The sequence below is a fragment of the Sycon ciliatum genome, chromosome 8 (genome assembly GCF_964019385.1).
Source record: "Sycon ciliatum chromosome 8, ocSycCili1.1, whole genome shotgun sequence".
Taxonomy (NCBI): Eukaryota; Metazoa; Porifera; class Calcarea; order Leucosolenida; family Sycettidae; genus Sycon; species Sycon ciliatum.
The window spans coordinates 5,823,607-5,841,156 of record NC_088650.1 but is presented as its reverse complement, the minus strand read 5'-3'; the positions used below and the strand labels follow the sequence as shown (position 1 = coordinate 5,841,156).

Sequence of the window (17,550 nt, the reverse complement as noted above, 5' to 3'; positions counted from 1 at the left end):
CAATGCACCAGTTTCTTGTCGTCAGAGAGTATGATCTATCAGTATGACACGATGTACATGTAGATCTACAGTCATGTAAACCTTGTTTGATAGTCTGCCGTGGATGATAATTGGCAGAATCACAGCAGACGTCACACATCACTCATGATAACATTGATAATACATACTGTAGTAACATAGAACCTGCCTCAGTATTGGCCAGCTTTGGAATGTTTGTATAGCTCAAGTGGGAAATTTCACGAAGCCGGCTATAATAGGACTGATGACGTTCTTGCTGTGGGAGCAAATACGAAGAAGCAAAATAACAATACCGGTAGCAATGCGTTGACTGTAATCTCTGTTGTATTGGCGCTGTTAGTTGTGATTGAATGCCTAAGAAGTGATAGAGTTATGATCCTCAGGCATAGGGTTTGAGTAATTAAAATAATTATGATGTCGAAGAAATGATAGGATTGTGACGGGGCCTGCTGATAAAATAATAATATGTGCGTACTCAACATTAGCGGACTACTCGAGGTTTACAGATAATGCTCCCGTGTGTGTTAGCGCGTGTGCATCAACTTTTTTAGCGTGACATTCTCAAGCAGTATCATGTAATTTTAAACTGCATCCACACGTGCACATGCACATTTGTACATGTGCACACACGCACGCACACACGCACGCATGCATGCACGCATGCATGCACACACACACACACACACACACACACACACACACACACACACACACACACACACACACACACACACACACACACACACACACATACATATACATACACACACACACACACACATACATGCACACACACACACACACACACACACACACACACACACACACACACACACGCACACACATACACACACACATACACGCACACATACACACATGCATAGTGCTATACGTCCAGCGGCATTGTTGAATTCCAGCAATGTGGCACAGCCACAGCCGTTTTAGCCTATACATGCTAGAGCTATCACTTAGTACATAATCCACACAACCATTTGTGGTTGTCAGTCCGACGGGATTCACGAATCAGAAGTGAAGTTCCTCTGGTACTTCTTGGTACACTGGAAGTAGTATTGGGATGGCGTTGTCATCCTCAGGATTTTCTCCATCAGTCTCAACTTCATGGCTAAACGTTCTGCTTCTCTGTCGGCTGGAAAACTCATCACAGCTGGGTGTCACACTGCGATAGGCTGGATTTGGTGTGGCAGCATTTGGCGAGAAGGATTGTGACCGGCTCCGGGCGCCACTGGCGGCCGTTAAATCCTCTCCTGCTCTGGAACAGATTGTCAGGTTAGACTGCCTACGGCTCAGTGAGTTCGGCATAGCTCCTCGCATTGACGGTGTTGGTGTAACCAGCAGGCTGGCATTCAGTGCCTGCTCGTCAATCATCCTCTCCGGTAGCCGGCGCATTTTCGATCTGAGTTTCTGTGACATGGAGGTGCGGCGCTTTGGTGGTGCTGTGGTCCATGCTTTACCGCCAGTGGTGGAACTCGCGCCGACCTGCTCATCAAACGTAACATTGGGTCTTTTAAATTCACTCAATGTCACTACTTTCTCATTTGCTTTTAGCTTTCCATACATTGCCTCCACTTCGTCGTATATAGCTGATTCGGGCTCATAAGGCTGATGGCCCGCTCTCTGTTTAGATTCAGTATCATCGGCACTTGGAACCGACTCCTGAGATATTGTGCCAGCAACAGGATTGCTCCCAGCCATGTCGATGGCACTGGGGAAATCCGAAGCTTCATGCGCAGGCTCTGTGACCACGGTCCAATCGGGTAGGTGTTCCACACTGGTCTCGTAGCTCACCTGCTGCGCAGGCAGTTCGTTAGACTCGCAGTACGGTTCCGACGAGACATTGGAGGTGGTGTCATGCTCATCCCAGCCGGCCGCTGTCACATCCTGCTTGCTGATTCTGCTCGGTGTGAAGCAGCCAGACCAGCGACCTGCCATACCGGCCCTGGTGGCTGTAGATATGCCGGAGACAGTCGCAGTAGTGTCCCTGCGAGCTGTGCGAGGAGACGCAGCAGCGACGGTGGCTGTATGATTCTCCCCACCGGTGCGAGCGCCGTGCTTGCTCCAGCCGTGAGTCATGGAGGCAGGTGACTGTGTATGCGGTCTGGATGGTGCCTCGTAACATAGTTGTCTTGGTGCTGTGCCCAGCTCTGACAGGTCGGTAAATCCTGCATGCTTCTCTATGGGGTCACACAAGTAATCGTCAGCATCATCAGACTTGACGTGCTTGGGGTCATCCTGCTTTGCCACATTGCCGGTGCTTCTTGATTTAGGTGTGCTGGCCTTAGGGCGTTTGTAACGGGGCATCGTCCTCTTGCCGTCTATTGCCGCCAAAGGCTGCTCGGAAGTCTGCTCTCTCATGTTCTGGCCGGAGACCTGGTTCCCGATACGAAAATGAGACCGCACAGACCAGCTATTATGGTCTGCCTCAGTGTCTGCGTTGTGGCTTTTCCTGTACTGATGGATGAAGAAAACCGTGCATGCCACTACAAACACCGGACCGCCAGCATAGGCAATCAGTAGCAGATTCTTCTGAGCTGCAAGCATTAACACAACCAACACAAGAGGAAACAGTCATGTCTGAGACATTTTTTACTAGTCTACCTTTCAGCACTTTTAAGAACCTGCTCCCCTTCCAAACAACATGTACATTCCAGGCGCGTGACCCGTATGGGTTCCTGGGTGCCCGGAACCCCCTTTTTCGCTCAAAATGCAGGATTTTGCTGATTTTGCTTCATTTTTTGAAAATTGCCCGGGGAGGCCCCCCGGACCCCCCCCCCCCCCCCTTGAAGGGCACTGGCGCACGCGCCTGCATTCTCAAATTTCTTTTTGTGCTTCATTACTGTGGTTGGCCTTCACCTTCTCACCTTGCTGTTTAGCAATTTCATTCTATAGGATGCGGAATAAAGTGGTGCTGATTCCATTACCCTTTAGGGCCCGGTCACACATGCACTGGGATTCGCTTCGGCGACGAGGTTCGGCGGCAGTGAGCCTGGTGTCGCTCCAGCGAAACCACGTGTGTATGGTCACACATACAAACAGGGCACAACTCCTACTTTGGCGGAAAGTGAGATTGTGGTGCATACGGTACGGAGAATAGACGAGGTCAATGACTATCTTGCACGCATTTTTGTTGCATGGACATCATACGCATACAAATTTCTCGTAGCAAGTCCATATACAGCAGACCGTGGTGTTTTCCGCTGAAGAGAATCCGCAGAAGCGACAGTCTCGCTTCGAAAATTTTGGAGGAAGCGGATTGGAGTTTCCGCTGAAGCGGAAGTTCCGCTTTTCGCCGTTGCCATGCCATTTTTCGCTCCTGCGACCTCGCTTCAGCGTATACGCTACTTTCGAGCGCATGTGTGACCGGGCCCTTAACATGTGTGAAGTTCAAGCGTGATTTCTTTGAATAGACCATCCTGTCACTCCAGTATCAAGCAAGAATGACCAAGCTATGGCTTTGGATATTCCATGTATAGTAAAGCCTGCCCCTCGAATAAGGCGACCACCTGTCCCAGAAGACCACCGCAACCAGGACCAAGGTTTGCTGTTTCCAGTCAAAAGACCCTGGATAAGAAGACCACCTGACAACAGAGACCACATTGTGAAGGTCCCTTGAGTGGTCGTCTGAGATAGGTTTCACTATAATTATGCTGCTTACCGTAGCTACCATAGCACTTGAGTCATGGACAGAACCCACTAGCTTACGCTGTACCTGCCTACACTGCCCTCACATGATTGGACTCCATCGAACAGCAGTGTATATCAATGCAGATGCAGTGTGTGACCGGCTGATTGGCCACTCTAAGCACAGATCAAACCATAATATCTACACATGTACAGCGTGACATACGATAATTGGCCTCTAAGCGCATGTCAAACCATGCCACTGCGTGTGCAGTATGTAGCCTGCTGACCAGCCTCTGAACACAAGTCAAGCCACATCATTTGGTGCTGTGACCAGGATCCCAACGTCTGTGTTCTCTGCTTGACCTGGTTGTTACAGATGCCACCCAAACGGAACAACCCCCCACCCCCCCCCCCCCCCACGGATAACCTACGTGAGCTGCACGAGGCGCTCGGGCAGTCGGCCGCAGCTCTTGAGGCCATGCGGCAGTTTAATTCAGCACGGGTGATCCGCCGCTTGCAGCAAGGGCTTACTCAGCTGCATTCAGCGATCAGGTCCCTCAATGCGGCAGTAGAGCCATCGCAAAGCCAATCGCCAGGGCCTCACCGGCAGAGGGATGGTGCTCGGTCCCCGGGGCCCTCTCCCAAACGGCCATGCCGTGGGGAAGAGGGGGTCCCCAGGACCGGTCGAACCAACAGCGCAGAGCGTCCACGCTCAGTGTTGGCGGCGACAACGTCGGGGCGGCCGCATGCCAAACCGGCCCAGCATCCCAGTAAGGACCAGCATATGAAGGCCACCGTGGCCGCAGCGGGAGAGGCAGCCCCAAAGCCGCCTCCTCCTGCTGTCGCGGCGGAGCGCGAAGAGCAGCTGAGAAGGAGGGAAACTGAACTGGCGACGGCCAAGGCTGAAGCCTTGGTCGAGGCAAACATGAAAGCGGCGGAGGAAACAATGATGGAGGATTAATTCTCACTATTTCATCATCATAAGCCCGATACAAGTGATATGCTGTATTCGGCTGATGACAATGGTGTTCGCACCAAAACCTGTGGTGGATTGGACTTGCATCCTGCATCTCCAGTTGACTTACCGATTGTATCCTTCGCGGAGCCTGGTGGATGACACGTCCGGAACTGGCACCGTCGCAGTATCTCACCGACTACCATATCGGTCGAGGATAATCACGAGGACGTGATTCTTCAACGGCGGGGAAATGTCACGTCTCTGAACGTGACGACTGCTGCCTGATAGTCCTGTGACAGCAGGATCTACGTAGTGAGCAGCTCTGTGCTGGGCTGTCACGCCATTTTAGTACAACGTGGTTTGGCCAGTGTCTTGTCCCACGTGCTTAGCATGTAGGTTGAGCGATACGCGCTTTCCCACGTAGGTGACATGCCTTCTTGGCATGACACATCATGTGATCCAAGGCCGGAACCTGGTCAGGTAGGTTCTCGCGTTGTACGTTTCCTGGAAGTGCTTCATTTCCTGGAAATGTGACTCCAGGCTTTGTGCAAAACCACGTCAATACGACGTTCTACAGGTTTCCACGATGCCTCGGTGCTTTGTGCAAAGAGCCAAGACTAACCAACCGAGCTAAGTGCAAAGAGCGCAGAGCCAAGACGTGTGCAAGAACCAAAACCGTCACCGCAGTGACCGCACGAGAGGTCAGAGTATCAAGCAAGCAAGACCAAGAATGCAGCAGAACTTACCATAAGAAGCCGCTGAACTATGGCACGTTGGGTGAGCGGGCTCCCCAACGTGATCCTCATATACTCACATTGTACTCTGACGTGGGTGAGCGGGCTTCCCAAGTCCCAATTTGGTCTTTCTTTTCTCGATGTCTTTCGTTCTCTTTCCTCTCGAATGATCACCGTACGTAAATTCTGCATTTCTGCTGACTGGCTGCGCACATTCCGGTTTGACTTGTTCTGCTATTTCCTGGAATTACCTCGCAATGATCACGCCATATATCTCTGAAGCACCCTATAAAAGAAGCTCTCATTCTCTCTTTTACTTCAGTCTAGTCTAGTCTAGCAGTCGAGACTCGGTCTCAGCTCTCTGTCTTCATTTACTTTGAGCTCGGATTTAATACTACTCACAACGTAAAACTAACAGTCTTTGTCTGTTGATCATGTGGGGTTGAACTTGGACCAAGCCAGCTAGGCCCCTGGGTTGTGTTGGGCTTGTCGTGAGGCCACACGTCTATATTCAGTCGCCGCTCGTAGAGATTTCGGGGTCCGGTCACTGTGAGCCAGGGATGCGAAAAATGCACTCAGGGCATGACACAGGCTCAGGTGAAACCGTAATCAATGTGCATACAGTGTGACACCCGCTTACCAGGCCCTGAGCATGGGGGTGGCCTCTCTTTACAGTGGTCACCTAGAACACAAGGGGCCTGCAGCTTATACACACAGATATGCTCATGGCTTACTGGAAGCTTCGTCTCGATTCTCGGTGACAAGAGTATCATTCGGGCTAGAAGTGCTTGACATGGACATTGAGGCTGTTTGTGAAGAAATCGCACCGGACGTTGTTTGGGTGGCTGCTGTAGCTGTTGTTGGACTAGTGGCAGGTGACGGATCAGGCACTGCAGTGATAATGGCAAGATCAAGAAGTGAATAGAAGAAGCTCAGTCAAAGATATGCGTCAGAAGGACTATTTTCTTCCTTTATTAAAATGTTGCATATACATATAGGGGCTTTTCAACTGACGAACACATTATTTAGTTGCTATTCACTCATGTGCAAGTACATACTGTAAAGGAAAAGGACAAAATGTTACGAGTTATGACAAATTTTGTCCTTTTCCTTTCTTCATCATAACTATATTGGCTCACCATCCGAGTTCAAACATACTGTAAAATCGGAAATTTTCGATGGAGATTTGTTTTCGGCAACTTCGGTACACATAATTTTTACCTAACATAAAACGCGACCAAAATTCAACAATGCCAAGCCACACAGTGTGCAAAATGTATTTTTAGATCTGGAAAACTGGTTTATATGACGGCTTTGAGCAGCAAAGCCAAGTTAGCCCACGCATGCACGTGTTTTGTCACGGTTCGTCACGCAGCACATGAATAAAAATATTTTTTCCGAAAATGGTGGATGAAAAAATAAATCTTGCGTGGCCGCTTTGCCCTGCCTCGTGTCAGCAAAGCAACTTCCTTGTCAACAATTTCTGTCATCCAGTTAGCCAAAGTGACTCAAGGTTGTGTTTTCTGGTTTTCTTCTTTGTCTCTCCGCCAAGCTGTACAAGAGTATTAGTTGTGCTAGTCTGCGTAGACAAGCGCTGACTCGTGTGAGCTGGAAGCGCTTGAAAATTCACAACTTCAAACAGCGATCGATCGCGCTTGGTTGAAATATTTATTTGTTGCGTGGGCAGATAGAGTAGCTCATGGTCGCAGTAGTGAATTTCCTGGAGTTCACGAGGCCAAGCAAGAACTACTCGAAGCAGAGGACCAGTTATTTAGGCCTCGACATGGCGAGTGGCGTTGACGCCAACTCAGAAATGGCTGTGATTACCTGTCAAAAAATCTAGCCAAAGAAGTAGACAAGGAGCAGAGGCATTTACATGGACAACGTACGATGGTGGTTTGCAACATGCTACTACTGCTGGAGCGACGTTGAGTGCAGGAACGATCGTTGATCATCTACGTATCAGGTGTGGTTGTCAAACGCTTGTGGCCTTTGATGTGGATATGAAGATTTTATGCCCACTGTGCGTTCGTTATGCACCACATCTGCTGTGCACGTGGCATTACCCTATCTCAGGGAGAAATCATCAACCCAGTCATTCTGGGTAAAACTATTCCTGATAGCTGTGCAGGCCAGCACAAGAACCAGTACGCTGCACTAAACAAGGTGCTTATGTTCGTGTGCTTGATGGTCAATGGAATGAGTTCAACTGAAAGCAACGGTTCCGCAGGTCTTCGACAACCTCAGCAAGGTGGTCGGCCCAGCAACAGTGGTGACGGTACTTGGCATAGAAGTCGACAGCGAGGACCAGGTGATGCGGCTACCTGACAAGAAGTTATTTGCCTTTCTAGCGGCTTTGAGTGAGTAGTCCACGCGCACTAGCTACACAACGCGGGAACTGCTGTCGCTGATCGGAACCTCGTCCTTGCCGCAAAGGCGGTTCCTCCTGGCAGGACCTTCATCCGTCAACTCCTGTATCGAATGGTCGCGCTCCTTTGCCGCAAACTGGAATGACCAATCCTTCTTCTACGATGTCAAGTGTTCAAAGTCCCCTGACCTTGAGCTATTCACGGATGCCTCTGATGTTGGCTTCTGCGGTTTCTATCAAGGACAATCGTTTTTGGGGCAATGGGCCGCTGAGATGCAGCACGAACCTATTGTGATTACTCGCTTCCGAGAACTGGCTTCCACAGCCAACCAATGCCTGGTGCCAACTCCTCCGCTGAACTCGCCGCTCTGATTGCTGCCAGCAATGATCTCATGAGCGACTCAGACTTTTAAGCCCGGTATTTGCGCACACATAATCTGATGTACCCAGTTTCGGCTATGGCCGAGTTCCGGTCCCTGACCGCTACTGCCGGCAGCTCACGGCCAGTGTTTGCGTTCGTCGACGGCGGCTACTTCTCCCGAGTTTTCTCGACTAGGATCCTCAACTGCAACCGGGTGAGCTCCCATTCTGTGCGCATTGGCGGGGCCACACTCATGGCTCACCGGAGTACAAGTGTCTGTGAAGCAGCCATATGCCGTGCAGGCTGCTGGCGAAGTGCAGCATCCGATCACTATGTCAGGCGTGCAGCCGGTATACCCTCTGTGCAATGGCTAGCAGCAAAGACTGGAACAGCCCACGCCCATGTGGTGTTGAGAACAGAAGTGAGGTACATTTGTAGTGTTGTACAGTGTTGTGCCGTCCGCTTGTTGTGCAGTCCTTGTGCCGGTGTGGCTCTGTGGGTATCACTTAGGGGTTTGCCATGGTTACTTGCAGGAAGTTATGCTAATGAGCGATGCCGTGAGAAATGCTTGGTCGTAAACACTGGTTTTTGGGAGGGTCAAATGCATTTGCCTCTCAGTGTTGTGCTGTACTGTCTCAGTGTTGTGACACCTGTATGTTGTTGTGTGGTTGACCCGCCGGTTTGAGGCATGGGTGGTCAACTGTGTATGTTGTATCGGTGTGTTCCCGTTTGAAGTTGCCGGGCCACCATGTGGTTGACCCGCCAGTTTGAGGCATGGGTGGTCAACTGTGTCTGTTGTATCGGTGTGTTCCCGTTTGAAGTTGCCGGGCCACCATGTGGTTGACCCGCCGAAAATGGAGGCATGGGTGGTCAACTGTGTCTGTTGTATCGGTGTGTTCCCGTTTGAAGTTGCCGGGCCACCATGTGGTTGACCCGCCGAAAATGGAGGCATGGGTGGTCAACTGTGTCTGTTGTATCGGTGTGTTCCCGTTTGAAGTTGCCGGGCCACCATGTGGTTGACCCGCCGAAAATGGAGGCATGGGTGGTCAACCGTGTATATGTATCATTGAAGTTGCAATACGTACATTGCTGTGACTCGCCCGATTGCTGTTGCCGGGCACCTACGCATTTATTTGCCTACTTGTGAAGAGATATCTTCTCTGGTTTATTGCATAATTCTTGGCTCAATGTTATCCACGGTGTCGCTCGATGCAAAGTCTCGTAAATATTTATCAGACAAAATTGAAAAAAAAACTATGGCAAACCCCACTTCCTTGTATTCTATCTGCTTGATGTACATGTGTCCACGTTTTGTACGTTTGGCACGTATGTGAGAGCGTGTCTGGATAAATGTGCATATTGATGTTTTGGTTGTTTTAAGTTTATTGTGTGTATGCGTGCATGCATGTGGGTTAATGAATTTTTTAGCGCTACCGAACGGTTGATTTTCAGGGGCGTACGCCGCTCGCCTCCAGGAGTGGTTCCCATGCCAACTGATGAACCAACCTTCCACACAATTGAAGTGCTCGTTTTCGTATCCCACGGAGTTTCTGCACATTCTCCTCAGACTGGGTGAAATTAAAGGGAAACTGAACGCCAAAAATAAGTATGGCTTATCCGAAGGAGAATTGGGCACTGATTCCGATGAGCTATGTCTCGAGCCGATCAGAGAAGAGGAACTGTGTCAAATTTCATAAATAACACCTCCCATATTTGGAAATTGGCCTTGATGACGTGCGTACTGCTTAGCTGTCACCATGCTGTGCATGTTCAGCAGTGTAATTGAATGGAAGAAAACAATTACTTTGGTGTTTTGCAGCTCTGTTTCGTTCCCTGACGGTAACCAAATCTAGATGTAGGAATCTGTTGAGCAGGAGAACGACACATGTCTTCCCAAAGGCTGTCCAGGCTGCAGTGGTGATGAAGAAGACACGATCATCACCCCGAGATCGATCGTAGCGAATTGGAAAACTCATGGTGAATTTGCTTCCACTCCAAGGCAATGTCGAGGTATGAAGGGTGCTTGTACTGCCTTCCAAAGTGAAGAGGAGATGAACATGGCTTTGCATAGCTGTTGTTCTATGCCAACTTACCCACTCTTGCTGGTACCGTAGTGGCATATTGCAAATTTCGTGGACGAACAACTCTAGTCACTAGTGGCTAGTGAGCAACACTAACAGGTGAGATTTTTCAATTCGACAAAAATTGTTTTTGTTTGAGAACTGACAGTGGCAGTCATTAGACTCAGTAGGTGTCTTTGCTGCTTCTTTCCCTTCATCGGTAGGGTTGTGCTTGAAGTAAAAATAAATAGAAAATGTGGAACAAAAATCTGATCATGTAATTCGAATTTGAACTTCAAAGTATGTGTACATCAAATCACAAAAATGACTGTCAAGGTGGTGCTGTGCATTGAATAAGACTGGGAGCTGGCAGCAATGGAAAGGTTAGAAACGAAACCAGTAATGCAGAGTATTCATAAGGTAGAGGGAGATGAAAACGGGAGAGGAGTAGTGAGCACTTCAGTTTGAAGTAGTGTCAATAGACAGCATCGTGTTGCATACGTTGTGAATATTGTGTGAATCTAATAATTGTCACGAAATTGATATCCAAAATTATTATCCCCTGAGTAGTATTATGGTGTTCTCCTGTGTTTACATGCAGAGCCTTGACGTTGCTGGACGAGCGACAATATAAAATACATAAACATGTAGCTCGTGATGTGGGATGACTGCCGTATCGCATTGCCAACGCAAACCCATCCTGTGTCAGTGCAGCCATCCAGCAACTTGAACTCCCCGGACCAGATGCCGCTGCAGCTGAACACCATGCCGATGGAAAGCCAGGAGTTGATAGTGAAGCATTCTGGTCTGCACAGTACAAGGCAAAGAACAATTATGAATTATAATGCATTGTAATCCTTCCCACACTTCTTTGTAAAAACAAACAAACAGTGCCATTATCACAACACTTGATCAAGCATCTTGATGGAGGTATTTTCCATTGTGCTGGCTCAGCATCTGCACCAGGAAGACCATGTACACTTACACGCATCTTGTGTGTGTGTGTGTGTGTGTTCGTGCGTGTGTGTTTGTGTATCTGTTGCTATGTCTAACATAGCTTTTTGCTATCATCGCTTCCGCGATGGGCAGGTCTGAGGTCTGAGGTATGTGCACATGTGTGTTTGTGTGTGGGGGGGGGGGACGCACATGTGTATGGGTAGGAATGTGTGTGTGTGGGGGGGGGGGGGGTACACGCACATGTGTATGGATGTGTGCGCTGCATGCGTGTGTCTGTGGGATGGGGTGGGGGTGCACGCACATGTGTACATATGTGTGCGCAATACAGCATGTGTGTATGTGTTCGTTGAACACAGGGTGTACTCCTGATTACATAAACTTCGTGATTATTGTGATTTCATGTGCTTTGAAGTTGAACTTCGCCATACATGTACTGATGCTTGATTAGATTTATGTTCCACATGTTCTATTTATTTTATTTTACTTCAAGCACTTGTACTATTCAAGCACAACCCTACCAATGAAGGGAAAGAAGCAGCAAAGACACCTACTGAGTCTAATGACTGCCACTGTCAGTTCTCAAACAAAAACAATTTTTGTCGAATTGAAAAATCTCACCTGTTAGTGTTGCTCACTAGCCACTAGTGACTAGAGTTGTTCGTCCACGAAATTTGCAATATGCCACTACGGTACCAGCAAGAGTGGGTAAGTTGGCATAGAACAACAGCTATGCAAAGCCATGTTCATCTCCTCTTCACTTTGGAAGGCAGTACAAGCACCCTTCATACCTCGACATTGCCTTGGAGTGGAAGCAAATTCACCATGAGTTTTCCAATTCGCTACGATCGATCTCGGGGTGATGATCGTGTCTTCTTCATCACCACTGCAGCCTGGACAGCCTTTGGGAAGACATGTGTCGTTCTCCTGCTCAACAGATTCCTACATCTAGATTTGGTTACCGTCAGGGAACGAAACAGAGCTGCAAAACACCAAAGTAATTGTTTTCTTCCATTCAATTACACTGCTGAACATGCACAGCATGGTGACAGCTAAGCAGTACGCACGTCATCAAGGCCAATTTCCAAATATGGGAGGTGTTATTTATGAAATTTGACACAGTTCCTCTTCTCTGATCGGCTCGAGACATAGCTCATCGGAATCAGTGCCCAATTCTCCTTCGGATAAGCCATACTTATTTTTGGCGTTCAGTTTCCCTTTAACATCCACAAGCTGCTGGACGATGTCATTGCTACGCATTTTTGATTTTAATAGACAACTTTTCCCCGTTTTATGGATGTTTTGTTCAGCATGACGATTGCATGCAGTCTTGAAAGCTGCCTAAGTTTCGAATCATCTGGAGCAAACATCACACAGGGCAAGCAGAAGCCACTATGGCCCGCCGGTCAAAAGACTACCCAGGGTAACTCCTCTAACAAGGATAGTTGAAAGTGGCGCTGTTTGCCATCCATCTGGACTTGCACAGGAAATGAAATCCTTCGCCTTCGGTGGCGCACAATGATTGTCGATGACGGAAATCTTTTCCGTGTCGGTCAAATTTCGGGGGACTGGATTCCACTGTGGACGTCGACTTTCAGAATATCCCTTCCAACACATATCCCTTCCAACACACTCCCATGTCACTGAAGTAAATTTTGGATGATCCAGCAGCTTCCAACAACGGTCGCTTCTACAGCTTCGCCGACGATTTCTTCCTCAGCGCTGCTCGTTGCATGCAGCCTGCGCTTGCAAGTCAGGTGCGTCTGCATTCTCATCTATCTCTTGACCTTCGCCACTAGCACTGGCTACACGCTCTGCCTGCTGCTCAAAATAGCTCTGAATAGAGCGCTGGCCCTCTGGGTGTCGACGCTTCATTTCTCTTTTCCACAAAGCGAAAGCATCGTCCAAAACACGACGAACTTTGTCAAAACAAACTGCAAAGGAAAATTTGACTCTGAGATCGAGGAATCCGGGGATGTAGAGACTTTGTTGAACCCAGTTCAGTAGACCATCTCACATCTACGGTATGTCCCAGCACCGCTTTCACACCTGGGCTAGCCACCGTCCTCGGACTGTCAGGCGCGGACTCCAGGCGCTAGGCATGCACTGCACAGCTGCATGCACTCGCACTGCATGCGCTGGGCCTGAAATAGCTGGATCAAAAAAATTCCGTACCCATATCGAATTTTGTTTACTGGTTCCCGGGCATCCCGGGAACCGCCCTATGTACGCCCCTGATTTTGGGAAACACCGAGAATTTTACACCACGGAAAATTCTCGGTTTTACAGTAGTACATGCATTTCATATACTGTGTACGTACTTGTATATGCACAGTTGGCTTCGTTGAACAATGAACAAGAAACATTTGCAGCACTGGCAGCTTCGTGGATGAGCAATACTAAGTCAAATAATGCTGATGCTATGGACAGCAACAGACTTTCTAGCACTAGCGCCTAGCTGAAGAACAACACGTTTACACAGCGCCATGAAAAATAGATATGTGTATAAGGCTGCCAAAGTCCTTTTTCTGAGTCTAACACTCATTGGACAACGCCCTTTATATCAGAGGTCAATCTTTTACAGGAACCTACATTTATATAAACCCTTTATCGGGTTTATCGGGTGTTAGCGGCCGTCGTGAGTTCCCTTCGGGAACGGACATGATAATTTACTTTTTGTTTTTACATTCATCTTAGACATATTCAGTAAGTGCACTTCCCTGCCTCTGCTTATTGTGCAATAACATAGTTTGCACCACCATCACCCTAAACAAGCAACTGTGGATGATTGTGCTGCGTGTTGAACATAGCAGTCCTGATCCCAACGGACTCAGTAACCATTGTTTAAAAAATAACTTTCACATTAATTTTGTGAGCCTGATGAAGGCAATTTGCCGAAACGTAATACTTATCGTGAAATGAGTTGGATTATTGCAGTGCTAATGGAAGAGAGCGTGTGGGCTCTACTCTTCACTGTTTATGAAACTGCAGGAAGCCTCCCCACTTTTACTTTCATATTTAGCAATGTATACTAGGCTGATCAAGAGGCTCTGCGTGTAGCTTTACTTCATACGTACCGGCACCTATATCCAGCTGGAATCCTTCAGTGTTGAACTTCCAAGGCAGGCCATTGCCGGGATTCACAACGCATTTGTAGATGAACAGAGTGTCGGCATTCGTGATCGTGATATTGATGGCCGCCAGTACTGTACTTTCACTGCTCTCCGGGATAATGTACGGATGAGAGTAGCGTGCCTCCAAAACTGGATTTATCGTCTCCATGGACCCATCCACACCCATCTGCCTAGTGAACCATTGGGAGTCCACCGGTAGGGAGTGGCTAATGTTGCAGAGAAGAACGACGACTGATCCCAGTGGATGTTCTGCCGGAGGTCCAGGAAGAACCGACTGTTGGATATGAATCACTTGGGGATCTATTGCAGAAAGCACATGCATGTAAGAATATCTGAGGGATTTGGGGTGTATCATTGAACAAGTACTTAAAGTCGTTAACTACATTTTACTGGGTGCCAGCATCACCACCACTTGAAAGTTCAGCCAGAAATCTGCCTTCTATACCTTGAACATAAAATACATGCCTACAAACATTTACGGGATATTTTACTGCAGTAACAGCAGCAGCGGCAGCAACAGCAATGACGACGACCACCACAACCACAACCACAACCACAACCACAACCACAACCACAACAACAACCACAACAACAACAACAACAACAACAACAACAACAACAACAACAACAACAACAACAACAACAACAACAACAACAACAACAACAACAACAGCAGCAGCAGCAGCAGCAGCAGCAGCAGCAGCAGAAGCAGTGCCAGAAGCAGCAACAACACCTTACTCAGTCTTCTCTGTCGGCTTCGTTCCTTTTCCTCTGCTGGATGAGAGTGTGTCTGTGTGTTGCTATGATAGACTGTACTTAGCCTGTGACAGAAACCAACACAAAGCATAACTAAGATCTCGCGCAGCGAGCAACCCAGTGAAAAGTGAATCAATTCCGAGGGAAGGAATAAGGTTGTGTTTACATGAAGCCGCACGCCGGGTTGAGTTCGACCCGGGTCAGATTTCAACCCGCCATGTACACAAAATGAATGGCGCGTTTACATGACGCATTGCGCTTGACCCGGGTTGAAATTTCGCCCCGGGTTGAGTTCAACTCTCCCCTCAAGGGGAGGGTTGAAATCAACCCGGGTCAAGAAAATCGTACAAACGTACTTCTGTGCGTATCTCGCGCCAGGTTTGAACAGCACTGCAGACGCAAATGTCGCGCGAACGGATTCACGTGACCATACAGGACTGTAGAAGTGGACTTTTGGCGGCATATCAGTATTTGACCCGGGTCAACTGTCTTCATGTAACCGCTCACCTCTTTTGTCTATCGTACAGACTTTCAACCCGGGCTGAACTCGACCCGGGTTGAAATCTCTCATGTAAACACAGCCTAACAGTTGATTACCTTTCTGAAGCCCTGATCTTATGCACAGTGTGTTTGTACCAATAGTTTCAAACATGGCTGCTAGTGTTGGAAGCTAAAAGGAAGTTCCTGACACAGACAATTAAAATATGCAAAATGTAGGTCCATAATACGCAAGCCGAAGGCCAACGTACAAGCAACTGAGATAGAATTCCTACTGCAGCATTCACAGCGCCGCGGACCGTACATACCGTATTTCAGCAAATAAAAGGCCGTCCTCGTATACAACGCCTTCCTCGTATACAAGGCCGGGGCAGGGGCGATTGAAAAAATAAAAGACCGTCTCCGATTAGAAGACCGGGCCTACTAAATGAGTCTCAAACTTTTGTTAAAATAGAAGACCGTGCTCAAACTGTGGGTAAAAGACTTTATTAAAGTAGAAGACCGTGCTCAAACTGTCTAGAAGAAAATGGAAGAATGGGGGTAAAACTGTGTGGCGAAAAATAGAAGACCGGGGTCAAACTGGGTTGAAAGAATAAAAGACCGTCCTCGAATACAAGACCGTCCTCGATTATAATGTTGTAACTCGCTTTAACGTACTACAACAATAAGGCCGGGTTAGGACGAGGTTGAAAAAATAGTAGACCGGCCTACTATTTGTGGAAATACGGTACATGACTATTGTATCAAAAGGGCCAATGCTCCTCATACCACAAGAACACATGCAGCATTGCACATTATGCCAACAATAACAAGGATGTCAGGACTTGTACATGTAGTTACTATTTAGCCGAATGAATGTTGTTGTTGTTCTAACGCACGCCATTCAGTTATAGATTGCTAGTCCTAGCACTGGGCAGTAAGCGCTAATTCACAATTTCTCGTTTGACCGAATGTCTTACCCCAGCTCACGATCGATCTGTCTGCGGAATGTTAGAAGGCGATGGCTACGCACCAGTATGACGAAAAGAGCCACTAGCCACACGGAGACAAGCTGGCAAGCAACGAACTTCCCACACTTGTTCTGGATCGGCCTGGCTGCCATATCCAGGATGTAAACTAAGGACAAAAACACATGACTTGAACGGGGCTTTGTTACGGGTGGTACGAATTACGACTTGTAAAAAGACGCAAGCGCATCACCCAAGCGTAGTTCCACTGAGCAGTAAACATCAGCAAGTCCGTGTCTGCAGCCAGCGATCCATAAGAAATCCTACAACCCACACACATCAGCCTGCTGCAGGTCTTCTACACTGTCGCTGACTGGGAGTTACAAGAAATTTGAAGCATTGACTTTTGTAGATCTAATTCCTTTCCTTCTTCTCGATCTTTCACAATAAAGGGCTGGAATCAAAAATTAACTTCAGTTTACTTCACCTTCGCCTTCGGATGGTCCCCAAGCCCGTGCTTCTTGCAGTTGCACTCACTGCTCTTCTCACTCCCACTCGAGTCTCAGCTAGTTCCTGAATCCTGGCTCTGGGCCATGGGGTCAAAGATGAGGTCAAAGTGCACAGTGCCACCCACGTGTCTGGGGCTAGCTCTGCGCGATGGGCATCGCTAAGCGCTAGACTAGTACAGTAGTAGTACATGTACTGACAGCACTGTACTATTGTAGAGTCTACACTATGATAGTATGAGTGTGTTGCTCCCTTGGATCCCTACGCTGCTATCTGGTGTTCACGAGGTGTTTGTCGCTCTGGAAACGGAGCGCTTTTGCATCCCTGGTGATGTTTGTGCCTGGAGAGCACTACCGTTAGGGTGTTCGGTGCCTCGAACCCAGGCGCATTTTGAGTGGAAACAGTTTTGTACGGGGTCCGTGGCACAATCGTACATCACTGTGCTTCTTGCCTTGGCAAGGTAAAATTTTAGCAGCTCAGGACGAGTTTGTTTCTTTGTTGGAAAGAGGAGATGTCTCTGCTGTTGAGACCGTAAGTCCCGTTTCCACACGACGAATTTTAGCAATGTTACGCCCTGCGCAACTTCAGGGTATGGATTTCGGCCTGTTCTGGG

At 48.2% G+C, this 17,550-nt stretch overlaps 1 protein-coding gene and 2 long non-coding RNA genes across 4 annotated transcripts; 1 reads left to right on the top strand and 2 right to left on the bottom strand.

The window, feature by feature from the left end:
• Positions 1–57: 57 nt before the first annotated feature.
• On the bottom strand, positions 58–16,960 carry LOC135822970 (uncharacterized). 2 transcript variants are annotated; one of them, XM_065335810.1, is made up of 6 exons: positions 16,684–16,960; positions 16,443–16,599; positions 14,968–15,050; positions 14,173–14,529; positions 6,087–6,242; positions 58–2,567 (listed from the first exon to the last, which is right to left on the bottom strand). In XM_065335810.1, the coding sequence occupies exons 2-6, from the start codon at positions 16,583–16,585 to the stop codon at positions 1,042–1,044; spliced, it is 2,265 nt and encodes a 754-aa protein (XP_065191882.1). In that variant the 5' UTR covers positions 16,586–16,599; positions 16,684–16,960; the 3' UTR covers positions 58–1,041. The 2 variants fall into 2 exon arrangements, with proteins under 2 accessions (XP_065191882.1, XP_065191881.1); XM_065335809.1 differs by having other exon boundaries at positions 16,443–16,959.
• Positions 9,957–11,125, top strand: LOC135823030 (uncharacterized). Its single transcript, XR_010554593.1, has 2 exons — positions 9,957–10,261; positions 10,743–11,125. It is a non-coding gene; the product is annotated as an uncharacterized LOC135823030 (long non-coding RNA).
• LOC135823031 (uncharacterized) lies at positions 10,346–12,046 on the bottom strand. The gene is made up of 2 exons (XR_010554594.1): positions 11,717–12,046; positions 10,346–10,948 (listed from the first exon to the last, which is right to left on the bottom strand). It is a non-coding gene; the product is annotated as an uncharacterized LOC135823031 (long non-coding RNA).
• Positions 16,961–17,550: the final 590 nt, after the last annotated feature.